The sequence below is a fragment of the Dryobates pubescens genome, chromosome 8 (genome assembly GCF_014839835.1).
Source record: "Dryobates pubescens isolate bDryPub1 chromosome 8, bDryPub1.pri, whole genome shotgun sequence".
NCBI classification, from domain to species: Eukaryota; Metazoa; Chordata; class Aves; order Piciformes; family Picidae; genus Dryobates; species Dryobates pubescens.
This window is the reverse complement of record NC_071619.1, coordinates 44,085,000-44,099,395: the sequence shown is the minus strand read 5'-3', so window position 1 is coordinate 44,099,395 and position 14,396 is coordinate 44,085,000. Positions and strand designations below refer to the sequence as shown.

The 14,396-nt window shown below is 45.8% G+C and overlaps 1 protein-coding gene across 1 annotated transcript in view; it reads left to right on the top strand.

The window, feature by feature from the left end:
* Positions 1-14,396, top strand: part of PRMT8 (protein arginine methyltransferase 8) — a 74,038-nt gene that overhangs the window by 33,768 nt on the left and 25,874 nt on the right. Inside the window, exons 2-3 of the mRNA XM_009902852.2 lie at positions 3,581-3,766; positions 11,132-11,287. Of these exons, the coding sequence (XP_009901154.2) occupies positions 3,581-3,766; positions 11,132-11,287 (342 nt within the window). The remainder of the gene's footprint in view (positions 1-3,580; positions 3,767-11,131; positions 11,288-14,396) is intronic.

The following is a 14,396-nucleotide window of genomic DNA, read 5'->3' as shown; positions in this document are numbered from 1 at the left end:
CAGAGCCTTTCCACCCTCTAACTGACCAACATCAGCTCCCAGCTTGGTGTCATCTGCAAATTTGCTGATGACTGACTCAACCCCCTCTTGCAGATCATCAATAAAGATATTGAACAGGACGGAGCCCAGCACTGATGCCTGGGGGATGCCATATAGATGTGCTAAGCTTGTAAATCATATCGAGGATTCTCTTCAGTTCTGGAAAGAGTACAAGAAGCTGTCTTTTCCTTGATACCTTTTCTCTTGAAGGTGTGTCTCCTACAGCAGGTATACCATATTCCTACAAGCTTAATTGGTTTCAGTTTTACAGTCCCAGAGATTTTGTTATGGAATATAGTTCTTTCATTTATAAATGATATGGCAAGTATTAATAAAAATATCCATAACCTTTTATTAATATGAAAGATTGCCAAAACTTATCAAAAAGGTTTGATGTACAGTGAGAATATATTTACAATGGGAATGTACAGGATTTAGGCAACCATAACAATGTCAACAATTTTATGCAAACCAGGAGGAAAGAATGGAAAGAGAAAATCCCCAGGAGCGAAAGGCTCTCGACCACAGGGGGACACTCGACCAGCACCGTTAAGCCAAAGCGGCAATGATTTAACTACTCACAGCTGGTTCCACCCAAGTGCTCCCAAGTGCTGCTGTGTGTATCTGGTGGGGCTTTGGGGTGCTCTCATGAGCCAGGCACGGCAGGTTGCCGGCAGGAATGCCACGCGGTCGTCGATGGCTGGTCTGGCTTCAGCGGATGGCGGGTGGTTTTCGACGCGTTCTTCGCCACGGGCGCTGGCTTTGTCCTGGGGAAACTGAGGCACAGCAAAATCCTGGTTGCAAGGGTATGCAGGCTTGGCTCTGACTCCTAAGCTCATGGCTTCTCTCATAGCTTGCAGTGTGTAGGCTCCTGCCTTTATCCCAGGCTGTGGACCAGGCACTGGAGGCAATGTGACTCGAGGCAACTTCAAGCAGGCTTAAGCAAGGAAAGGCTTAAGCAAGGCAAGGCAACTAGAGATCAGCCTGTATATAAATATTGCCTGAGATTCAAGTGGGCCAATAGGGCAACTGAAGCCAGCACATAGTTACCCAATGAAAAGGGCTCTGCCAGGCTGTGGTCATGAAAGGCAGAACCATAGGCCTGGTCAGGCAGGAGCAGTGAGCAGCACATGTGCCCTTACCCCAGATGCAGGTTGTTTGCCAGACCTGTCCCCTTTGTTCCTTTTCCTGTGTTACCCTGGCTTTCTGCAGGAAGAAGGGGGAGAGTGGGACCATGTCTAGACACATTAGGGTCTGTCTGGGTATGGACTGTTGCCATTTGGCCCTACCATGACTGATGCAGACTTCATTGTGTGTGATAGAAGTAATAGCTTTCATTACATTGGTGTGTTTTGCAGTTGTCCACGATGTTTATTTTCCTGAGATATATTGTTGGCATAGGACTTGAGTTACTCTTAACTGAAGTTGTTCACAATGTCTATGGTGGATGTGTGACAGGGGGTTCCTGAGCACTGCATTATTCTTGTAATTGTGACCGTGAGGTGAGGTTTCAGAACGGCAGTGCCATACGCAGGTATTGTAGCTGTGGGTGCTGCAGATGCTGCAAGAAAATACTTTGCTATAATTTGAAAGGTCTGTATTGCATTAATATACCTAAAGCAGAAATGAAGCAGCTGATTTAGGGTCCCTGTGACAGAGTGCTGCTGGCTGAAAAGATTGCCACCCCTATGCAGTTTTCTATCACCCCTTCTGCATGAGGCTGTGATACTCACCGTACAGGTGTTACAGAAACATAATCCACTAGTGTTCATTTTTCAGAGACAGAACAAAGAATCCATCAGAAGGTGACACATTTAAATCTCCAAATGAACAATGTAAAAACTGCATGGGATTTCTTTTCCTCTTTTTTTGGGGGGGGGGAGGGATTGGTGAGGGTTTGTTGGGTTGGGCTGGGGTATTTGTTGTTTTTGTGGTTTTTTTTTAATTCAGGTAACCTTAACTAGGCTAATTAATGCTATTCAGAGAGAGTACATTTTGTGAAAGTATCTAGGCACATCTGGCCCCACTGGGAAAGTACTAAATCTGAAAACAAAACGTGGAAGAGGAAGTGACATGCTGTAAGTAGGACTGACCTTCAGAATACGTGGTGTGGTTGACCCATCATTTGCAGGTGACAGTGCATACATGAAGCTGTAGTGTCTTGCTCAGTCTCAGGTTTGGGTGTTTTGCTCCATGATGGGTGTGAGCATTCTTACTCTGTTGAAATTTTGGTGTTGAAAATTAAGACAGAAGATAAAAATGAAGTGCAGTGGGCCAGGGGCTGTTGGTAGCACATGACTCCTGCATCTGGCAACAGTAGGAAACTAAAGATCACATACTTCATGCACCTTCCTACACTGCTCCCTGGACATGCTGAGAGACCTTCAGATAGTATCAGGGACTTTCAAATATTGTGAGCGTTCTTAGACCTACCTCATAAATACAGCTGGATATATTGCCTTACAATTAAGAATTGACTGTGGATCCTGTCCTTCTTGGCAACACTGTGTTAAAGAATCCTTTGATAATTTCTTCTTGGCAGTGTAACTGTTTATTTATTACAGCTTACGTCTCAAAGCTATGGCAGTTTGAGAGAAAATGACAATGGAGAAGAAAACCTAGGTCTTACCTGCCTTGTGTCAATGTTTGGAATCACCTACTTCAGCCAACATCAATAATTTGCCATCAGTTTGCACTGATGGAGCTATCTGCAGAGGAACATAAAGGAAAGAGACTGTAAGGTTTTTTTCCCAAGAGAGATCAAATAAGTTAGAGTAAGGAACAGAAGGCAACCTAAATTTTGCTCAGCAGGTTCACCATGAGCCAGCAATGTGCCCTCATGGCCAAGGCCAATGGTATTCTGCAGCATGTTAAGAATGTGGCCAGCAGTCTAGGAAGGTTCTCCTCCCCTTCTACTATGCCCTGCTGAGGACACATCTGGAGTTCTGAGTCCAGTTCTGGACTCTCCAGTTCAAGAGGGACAGGGAAAGAGTCCAGTGGAGGGCCACAAAGATGATTAGGGTATTGGAGCATCTCTCTTACCAAGAAAGGCTGAGTGATCTGAATCTATTTAGAGAACAGCAGACTGAGATGGGAGCTTATCAATACATATAACTATGTAAAGGGTAGAGCTCTTGAGGATGGGAGTGGACTTTTCTCAGTGGTGGCCAGTGACAGGATGAGGGATAAGGGATACAAACAAGAACACAGGAGTTTTCACTTGAACTTAAGGAGAAACTTCTTTAATTTGAGGGAGCCAGAGCACAGAACATCTGGCACAGAGAGGTTGTCAAGTCTCTTTCTCTGGAGACTTTCAAAACCTGCCTGGATGCATTCCTGTGCAACCTGATCTAGGTGTACCCATGTTACCAAGAAAGTTGGACTAGATGATATCCAGAGATACCTGCCAACCCCTCTACCATTCTATGATAAATGTCTTTGATTTTGCTGTTTCATAGCTAATTGTAATAATATCACTATGCTAGAGAGAGAAATGTTTTCTTTTAATGATGCCTCTTAACATGATTCCATATTCTCCTAGGTTTGCACCAGCCCAGCCCAGCCTCCTCATCCTGCTGTTGTTCCAAAGCCAGTTCAATCTGTCATACATGTCCCATTGCAACCAAGCTGCCCAGGCCGAGGCAAGATGGCAAAACTCATAAATCCAGAAGAGATGACATCCAGAGATTATTACTTTGATTCCTATGCTCACTTTGGAATTCATGAGGTAATGTTTATTTCTATTTCAGCAGTTATTACATCATCATCATCATGTGTTTGTATTTATTAGTTATTTATCCCTATCCCTCTTGCTCATTATTGTATTCCTGTGCCTTTCCTCAGAAAACTGTATAATCTAGTTCAAGTGCCAAAGATATCATCCACTCCTCTGGAGACCTGTACTCAAAAATCTCCGTCCTATTTTGATCCTCACATATGAGTTCTCCACAGAGCTTATATTAGCTGTTTAGACAGTGATCTTTATGAGTGCATCAATTTACTGCATTTGTGAGGGCTAACCCAACCTAACCAACCCAGCCACACCTGGGAATCACCTTATTGAGATGTTAGGCTTTTTGTTCCAATAATATGGTCAAGGTGGTGGAAGCATCCCAAGGGCCTACCAAATTCTCTTTGCCCAGTACCATTCCATAGAAATCTGAAATCCTTGTAATTAGAAAAGAATTTCTAACACCATAACACCAAAGCACATAGCAGAGCAGCATCTCTAACCCCATGCCAGAAGCAATAAACTGTACAAATTCGTTAATCCACAGTGGTAAAGTCACCCACAAATTCAAAAGCAGCTCTAGAAACAAATATCAGAGAATTGCCCCCAGTGACCCTCCTACCCAGATCACCAACAGAATGAATTCTTGTAACAGCTTGGTTAAATACGAAGTCTAGCCCTTTGAGACTCTCTGTTAAAGGTCTGTAATTCTCCCAGGTGAGCTGTTTAAGTCACATGCCTGATAAACACTGAGCACCAAATAAAATGTCTGTGTTTAGTCCATACCTGGCGCTAAAGCCTAGCGGTTGCTTCACCTTCCAATGGCATCTTCCCAGCAGAGAAGGGGAATCAGGACAAGGTGACAAGACCCATGGGCTGGAATTAAAACAGATTTATTGAAACAACAAAATTGATACCAATTGAAATATAAAGTTATACTCATCCCAGTGACTCTTGATCTGCTTCCAGACCTGTAGCTACAGAAATGATTCAGTGCCTTCACTGTTGATGAGGACATGAAGTTCTGTCCAGTGAAGCCTCAGAACCGGTTTGCCCTGAGCCATGCAGAAACACAGGGAGGAAGCAACAAGACCCATCCATGGAAGGCTTTCTCTTAAAGGGAACAGAGGCCTTCATCTGCTGACCTGACCTGCTGCCCAGCTGCTTGCATCTGCAGCATTGTGGAGAGGCTGCCAACATTTGTCCAGCCTCAGATTACTGCTGCTGCTCTTTCACATGAGCACCAACGAGGCCTGGAGCATATCAAGTGTGATTGCAAGGCTCCTGGGATGATTATCAATAGCCTGGTCTGCCAGGTGGTTTTTTGCCTCAATTCTAAGAGTGCAAATAAAGACTTGAGGAGAAGTGCTCCTACAGGTTCACAACTGGTTGTACAACTGGTATCAATGACAAGCTTTTATGTCTACAGGAACTTCTTTGAGGACTGAAGTCTATTAGGAAGTGGTGAAATCCATCTGACAAAACAGGCTAAAAGCATCTTTGGCAGCAGGTTGGCCAACCTGGTGATCTTTAAGGTACTTGCAATAGAGGAAAGAGATGATGCCTGAAAGTCACATGGGGTCTGCAAGTGATGGACGAAGTTGGGAAGGAAAAGCCTCAAAGTAGTGTAGACATGACCTCCTAGTCAGTCAATGAAACATAGCAGAAGGGGCCAACCCTAAGCATAAGCACACAAAAAAGGAAACCAAGAGGTGTCATTATGGGAGAAGCTCTCGTACTTCTTCTGGAAAAGCAACATGACAGAGAGCATCTCTGAAGGGCCTGTGCATTAATACATGCAGCCTGGGAAGTAAACACAATCAAGTAGAGTCAGTGTGCAGTTGTATGGCTACAGCCTCACAAAAACAAAGAGGTGCTGTGAGAATGGAATGCCACAACAGCTGAACACAGGCTCTTTAGGAGAGACAGACTGGGAAGGTAAGAAGGGAGACAGAGCAGCTGAATGCATGGAATCATGTCCAGTATGGGACTGACAGTGTTTCAGTGGAGAGCTTACAGGTCAGGATTAAAGAGCAGACATTGGTTGACATTGTTATGGGTGTCTGCTACAGATTACTGAATCAGGAAGTAGATGAGATCTTCTTCAGACACTGAAAGAAGTCCCATATCTGCATGAGACATAAGTCTGATTTCTAGCCTTTAGAAGACTTTAATCACCCCAGTATCTGCTGAAAGGAAACAGAACAGGACATCAGCAATCCAGGACATTTTTGGAGTGCATGGTGATACATTTCTGGCATAGATGACCTGAACCAAAGCTGGGGACAGAGAAAAGAAGAGTGAGGTGTTTGTGTGGTGCTCTGCTCATGCTGATATTTACTGGAACTCCTGAGCCAGGTTGGATTGTTAATGGTCAGGACAGACTTGGCTGTGGTAATCATGAGATGATGAAGTTCAGAGTCCCGAGATGCTCTCTCAGCATCCATGCTATTTTTCCAAGGGAACAGTCTTTATCCTTTTCAGGGGTCTGCTTGGAAAATTCTCCTAGGAGATGATTCTGCAGAGATGAGTCCAGGAAAACACTGATTTTTGTGGTTCATTTCCTTGAAGAATAGTCCATTTCAACATGCAGAACGTCAGGCAGTGGTGGCAGGAGGCCTTCATGAACGAACAACAATCTGCTGACAAAATTCAAACAAAAAAAGAAGAGGCATACCCAGAGATAGAGCAAGAATCAGCTGACCCAGAAATTATTTCAGGACCAGGGTTAGGACAGCTAGGTTGCATCCAGGTGTGAATCTAGCAAGGGTGGGAAGTGTAACAAAGCAGGGCTTCTCTAGGTATATAACTGCAAAATTAAAACTGAGGAGAACATGGACTGTTGCTGAATGGGGCAGAGTATCTAGTGACAAAGGACATAAAAAATCACTTCTTCAGTTTTTGTTTTACTGGTAGGAGTTGCCTTTAATAATCTCAGGTCCCTAAAATGAGTGGGCAAAGTTGAGAGAGTAAGGATCCTCAGCAGAGAAGGATCATTTGAATTGGACATACACAAATGATGAGACCTGATGGGCTGTCTCCAGTGGGGCTGAAGGTCCTGTTTGATGTCATGGAAGAATATTTGGAAATATTTTTTTTACCAAGAGGTTGGTAAAATGCTGGCTGTGGAGCCTCTGTCCTTGGCAATATTTAAAACTTGATTGGACAAGGCTCCGAAAAATGTACTCATGTCATTTGTGCCTCTTGTTCTTTAATTCGTTACCACTGAGAAGAGTTTATCTCTGCCTTCCTTTCTCCCTCACTCAACAGGTATTTATATACATTGATAGGATGCCCCTGAGCCTCCTTTTCTTCAGATCAAACAGTCCTGGCTCTCTCAGTCTCTCATGACATATCAGATGATCCAGTGCCCTAGTCATCTTCATGGGCCTTCACTGAACCAGTCTTGTTCAACACCTTTGTGGGTGCCAGGGACAGTGGCATTGAGTGCACCCTCAGCAGGGTTGCTGATGACACCAAGCTGTGTGGTGCAGCTGACACGCTGGAGGGAAGGGATCCATCCAGAGGGACCTGGACAGGCTGCAGAGGTGAGCCCATGACAACCTCATGAGGTTCAACAAGACCAAGTGCAGGGTCCTCTATCTGGGTCAAGGCAACCCCAGGCACAAATCCAGGCTGGGCAGGGACTGGCTGGAAAGCAGCCCTGAGGAGAGAGACTTGGGGGTGCTGGGGGAGGAGAAGCTGAACAGGAGCTCTCAGTGTGCACTTGTAGCCCAGAAAGCCAATCAGATCCTGGGCTGCAGCAAGAGAAGTGTGGCCAGCAGGGCATGGGAGGGGATTCTCCCCCTCTGCTCAGCTCTGCTGAGACCCCACCTGCAGTACTGCCTCCAGGTCTGGAGCCCCTGCTACAAGAGGGATCTGGAGGTGCTGGAAGGTGTCCAGAGCAGGGCCACGAGGATGAGCAGAGGGCTGGAGCACCTCTCCTGTGAGGACAGACTGAAGGAGTTGGGGCTGTTCAGTCTGGAGAAGAGAAGACTCCCAGGTGACCTCATTGTGGCCTTCCAGTATCTGAAGGGGGCTCCAAGAAGGCTGGGGAGGGACTGCTCAGGATCTCATGTAGTGATAGGACTAGGGGGAATGGAATGAAGCTGGAGGTGGGGAGATTCAGGCTGGAGGTGAGGAGGAAGTTCTTCCCCATGAGAGTGGTGAAGCCCTGGAATGGGTTGTCCAGGGAGGTGGTTGGGGCCCTGTCCCTGGAGGTGTTTAAGGCCAGGCTGGATGAGGCTCTGGCCAGGCTGATCTAGTGTGGGGTGTCCCTGCCCATGGCAGGGGGGTTGGAACTGGATGATCCTTGTGGTCCCTTCCAACTCTGACTTGATACTATGATACTAACCTGTTCAAACATATCTTGTCCTGGGAAACCCAGAGCTGGATCACCAGTGTGGTTGTACCAGTATTGAACCACTTCCCTTGACCTGCTCTTGATGCTTTTTTTAGTGCAGCCCAAAATGCTGCAAGAGCACAATGCTGACTTACGTTCAAGCTGCCCCCCACCATGTGCCCAGGGTCATTTTGGGCAAACAGTGCTTTCCAGACAGCCAGTCCTCAGCATATACATTACTTTGTTCCTCTCCATGAGCAGGACTTTGCATTCCCCTTTGCTGACTTTCTTTTGATTCTTGTGAGTTCTTTCTTCAGCTTGTTCAGGTTGTTTTGATATGCAGCACAACCATATGGTGAATCAAACAGCCCTTCTGGTTTCTGTCAACTGCAAACTTGCTGAGACTGTACTCAGCAAGTACAGCAAGACTGTACTCTCCCATCATCCAGCAGATAGTCTTCATAGAGAGATTGCCCATTGGAATGTGCTGCCTGGGGAGGTGGTGGAGTCACCATCACTGAAGATGTTTAGAAGGAGACTTGATAGGGTGCTTGGTGCCATGGTTTAGTTGATTAGATGGTGTTGGATGATGGGTTGGACACAATGATCTTGAAGGTCTCTTCCAACCTGGTCTATTCTATTCTATTCTATTCTATGGTACCATTGCTAGCAACTGGCTTCTAAATGGACTCTGTGCTTCAGATCACAACATTATGAAAACAGCAGTTTCCAGTCCACTGTCCATTAATGCAGTCCATATTTCATTAATTTTTCAATTAGAATGTTATGGGAAATATTAGTAAAAATATTGATAAAACCAAGCATCCACTCTTTTCCCCTCATCCACACAGCCCATTACTTCACCACAGAAAGTGGTCAGGTGGTCAGTCATCTCCAAATCCATGCTGAGCACTCCTCATCACCTTCTTGTCATTAACATGTGTGAGAAGGTGTCTGTGAGAGTGTGTTCCATCACCTTTTCAATGCTGCCAGACTGTTCCTCTGCCTCTTTCTTTGTCTGATGCCAAGACATGCTTTATGATGACAAAAATAGCCTTTTATTTACCTATAGGGTTTGCATACCTATACTCTCCTGCCAAGACAGGTAAGTAAGCAACTGCTCTATGTATCACTCTGGTGCACTGGTGCTTCAGGCTGCTGGGCAGTGAACTAATTCTTTATATCCTTGAATTCAAAAACTCATTTTCCTTCTTGCTTAAACTATGAAATGATGGCAGTAGTATCAGAAGAAGTTCAGCCTGCTAGACCTAACAAGCGATTTGAGAAAATTAGAGTGTGTACTGAGTGCCCTACACTTCTCTTCAAAAGGGCACTTGAATCTTAACCTCAGTGCTCTTTATTGCTGTAATTTCACTGATACATACATACTTGAGAGCAAGGTGTCCATGGGATGAAATGCATGTGCTTGCTGCTAGCAATGAATCAAAAATCATCACCTAACAATGACAACTCACAACAGTGAGGTAGTGGTCTAAGTTGTACATTAATACCTTCTGGAAACTGGTCATATAAATGAGTGGAAAAGAGCAGTGAGAGTGCCTACAGCAGAACACTTCTAAGCTCTGCTATGGACTTCCCGCATCACTTCAGGCAAATCTATCAAGACTGCTGTTTTGGAATAGAATAGAATAGAATAGAATAGAATAGAATAGAATAGAATAGAATAGAATAGAATAGAATAGAATGGAACAGAATAGACCAGGTTGGAAGAGACCTTCAAGATCATCATGTCCAACCTATCATCCAACACCACCTAATTAACTAAACCATGGCACCAAGCACCCTATCAAGTCTCCTCCTGAACGCCTCCAGCGATGGTGACTCCACCACCTCCTCAGGCAGCCCATTCCAATGGGCAATCACTCTCTCTGTGTAGAACTTCCTCCTAACATCCAGCCTAAACCTCCCCTGGCACAGCCTGAGACGGTGTCCTCTTGTTCTGGTGCTGGTTGCCTGAGAGAAGAGACCAACCTCTGCCTGTCTACAACCTCCCTTAAGGCAATTGTAGACAGCAATAAGGTCACCCCTGAGTATCCTCTTCTCCAGGCCAAGCAACCCCAGCTCCCTCAGCCTCTCCTCATAGGGCTTGCGTTCTAAACCCCTCACCAACCTTGTTGCCCTTCTCTGGACTCGTTCCAGCAAGTCAACCTCCTTCCTAAACTGAGGGGCCCAGAACTGGACACAGGACTCAAGGTGCAGCCTAACCAGTGCAGTGTACAGGGGCAGAATGACCTCTCTGCTCCTGCTGGCCACACTCTTCCTGATGCAGGCCAGGATGCCATTGGCCCTCTTGGCTGCCTGGGCGCACTGCAGGCTCATGTTCAGCCTATCATCGACCAGTACCCCCAGGTCCCTCTCTGCCTGGCTGCTCTCCAGCCACTCTGACCCCAGCCTGTAGCTCTGCCTGGGGTTGTTGTGGCCAATGTGCAGCGGCACTTGGATGTGTTCAATCTCCTGCCCTTGGACTCTGCCCATCTGTCCAGCCTATTGAGATCCCTCTGCAGAGCCTCTCTACCCTCCAGCAGATCAAGTCCTGCCTCCAGCTTGGTGTTGTCAGCAAATTTACTGATGATGGACTCAGTAAAAAAATTTACTCAATTGCTTACAGAATGATTTCTTGTGTGTTCAAAGAACCTCAGAAAATCCCTTCACAGAGGGTTTAGGATATGGATGATTTAGGAGAAAACAAAATCTTGTCTTTCTGTATGGCTCCTGTCTATGTCCAAGGCAGTGCCATGGTTAGATTACATTCTGGTTGTGAGTTGTAACAGTGAAATTGTATTCACAGAAATAAAATCATATAAATGACATTGTGATTCTTAATAATTCACTTCTGAGTAGCTGGCATTTTACAGCTGCCTTGGTGTGTGTACCCCAAAGTAACTTGAAAAACTCTTCAGGTTGTGTATGAGCAATGCTTAAATTATAGTAAGGGAATGCTCGCAGCAGCAGTGTTGAAAGCACTTCAAATGATAACATGATGTGTTTTTTAATCACAGGAAATGTTAAAGGATGAAGTGCGCACATTAACATATAGAAACTCAATGTATCACAATAAACATGTCTTTAAAGATAAGATTGTCCTTGATGTTGGAAGTGGCACAGGAATCCTCTCGATGTTTGCTGCCAAGGCAGGAGCTAAGAAGGTATATGGGGTAAGAGGACTTTCATGTTTTGAGTTTGTGCACTTTATCTGAGAATTTGGCTTGGTAATTTACCTTTTCTTACTCGCCTTGGTTTGAATTTCTTCTCTCTAAGCTCTTCTGTGGCTTGATTTAGAGTGGCTTTGCTGGAGTTCTGTTGCTTTATATGACTTGCAGTAGTGTGCCTTTTCCAAACAGCTATGATGGTGTTCCTTGTGTGGACTCTTTGGTGATCTGAAGCATACCCACATTTATTCTCGGTTGCAAAAAATTATCAAACAAACTCACTCCTACTCAACAGAGGTCAAAGGATCTATCTTGCTTTTTGTAATCCTGAAGTTTTTAGTCCTGCAACTTTGTAGTCCAGGAAACTAGTACACTTCTCCCTGTGCATTACAGCTCAGCAAATCATGTTAAGAAAGTGCATGTTTCCTGTCCTAACAATAATGCTTTTCAGAGGCAGAAGGGCATGATTACTGTGAATACACTGAACTTTGGGAGCATGAATGTGCAGCTTTCTCAGAGAAGTCACTAGAGAGAGCATGGATTTGCTTCCTAACTATATTCTTATATTCAGAATTGTTTGTATTGATTCACAGTATCACAGTCTCACAGTATAACTAAGGTTGGAAGAGACCCCAAGGATCATCGAGTCCAACCTGTCTCCACAGACCTCACGACTAGACCATGGCACCAAGTGCCACGTCCAATCTTCTCTTGAACACCTCCAGGGATGGTGACTCCACCACCTCCCTGATTCAAAATGACAAATACTATTTCTTGTTGCTTTGAACTTCTCTTTGTCCAGCAGACGCTACATGACATAGAAAATGGGAAGTAGACTTCATTTGTGTGCTACTTTGTCAAAATTGTTTACTAGAACCTAGTTGGCTATACCTGTGCAGTTGAAGACACTGATGTACTGAATATCTAAACTGTGTCTTGTTACTGGTAATGAAATACAAGGACACCTGTTCAATTCTCAGGCTTTTATTCTCAAAATCCAGTGTTAATTCTGAGGGACTCATCTGAGTGTTAAACTAGAGTATTGATGTCTAGATAGCTGAAATCACAAAACTTCCAGAGTTTAAGCATGACACTTAATACAAAGAATAGGCAGGTAGCATGTATTACTTGTAAACAACACACACAATTTATTATCTCAAAGCCCCACAGAGAATAAACCTGTAGCCTTCTCTGGTGTAGGAATGCAGGTCTTGCACAAGGATGTTGCAGTGCTGTGGAAGTATAAGCATACACAAAAGGATGATATTGTGTGCCTTCCCTAGATTTCTGGCCATGCGGTCTTCCTCCCCACCCCTTATCCTGGCAGTGGTGCTTAGCTGATTCTATGGTGGCAGAAAATTCACCCAGCAAAAGAAAAGTATCACAGTATCACAGTAACTAAGGTTGGAAGAGACCCCAAGGATCATCAAGTCCAACCTGTTCCAACAAACCTCACAACTAGACCATGGCACCAAGTGCCACGTCCAATCTCCCCTTGAACACCTCCAGGGACGGTGACTCCACCACCTCCCTGGGCAGCACATCCCAATGACGAACGACTCGCTCAGTGAAGAACTTTTTCATCACCTCGAGTCTAAACCTTCCCTGGCACAGCTTGAGACTGTGTCCCCTTGTTCTGGTGCTGGTTGCCTGGGAGAAGAGACCAACCCCCTCCTGGCTACAACCACCTTTCAGGTAGTTGTAGAGGGCAATGAGGTCACCTCTGATCCTTCTCTTCTCCAGGCTAAGCAACCCCAGCTCCCTCAGCCTCTCCTCACAGGGCTGTGCTCAAGGCCTCTCCCCAGCCTTGTTGCCCTTCTCTGGACACCTTCAAGTGTCTCGATGTCCTTCCTAAACTGAGGGGCCCAGAACTGGACACAGGACTCAAGGTGTGGCCTAACCAATGCAGAGTCCAGGGGCACAATGACCTCCCTGCTCCTGCTGGCCACACTATTCCTAATGCAGGCCAGGATGCCATTGGCCCTCTTGGCCACCTGGGCACACTGCTGGCTCATGTTTAGGCGGGTGTCAATCAGCACCCCCAGGTCCCTCTCTGTTTGGCAGCTCTCAGCCACTCTGACCCCAGCCTGTAGCTCTGCATGGGGTTGCCGTGGCCAAAGTGCAGCCCCTGGCACTTGGACTTGTTAAATGCCATCCTGTTGGACTCTGCCCATCTGTCCAGTCGGTCGAGGTCCCTCTGCAGAGCCTTTCCACCCTCTAACTGACTAACATCTGTTCCCAACTTGGTGTCTCTGACTCAACCCCCTCATCCAGATCATCAATGAAGATGTTAAAGAGGATGGGGCCCAGCACTGATCCCTGGGGGACGCCACTGGTGCCTGGCTGCCAGCTGGCTGTGGCACCATTCACCACCACTCTCTGGGCTCAGCCTCCAGCCAGTTCCTAACCCAGCAGTGTTGCTGTCCAAACCACGAGCTGACAGCTTAGCCAGCAGTTTACTGTGGGGGATGGTGTCAAAGGCCTTGCTGAAGTCCAGGCAGACCACATCCACAGCCTCCCCACACCCACCAGACAGTCACCTGATCATAGAAGGAGATCAGGTTGGAGAGGCAGGACCTGCCCTTCCTAAATCCATGCTGGCTGGGCCTGAGCCCTTGGCCATCCTTCAGGTGCAGTTATTGCCTCCAGGATAATCTGCTCCATCACTTTCCCTGGCACTGAGGTCAGGCTGCCAGGCCTGGAGTTTCCAGGTTCCTCCATCTGTCCCTTCTTGTGGATGGGGACCACATTGGCCAGTTTCCAGTCATCTGGGACCTCTCCAGTGAGCCAGGACTGGAGGAAAATGATGGAGAGCAGCTTGGCCAGCTCACCTGCCAAATATATATAATATATATATTTCCACAATTTTTTTTTTGTTTGATTTGGGGTTTTTTTGTTTGTTTTTCTTTTTCTTTCTTTTTTAAGGTTTGGGTGGTTGGGGTGGGTTTTGTTTGGCTGGGGTTTTGTTTGTTTCAGTTTGGGGGTTTTGGTGGGGGTTTTTTGGTTGGTGGTTTGGGGTTTTTTTTGTTTGGTTTTGGTTTGTGTTTTGTTTGGTTTGGGTTTGGTTGGTTGCTTGGTTGGTTGGGGTTTTTTTCCACTTTGGAGTTCGTTACAG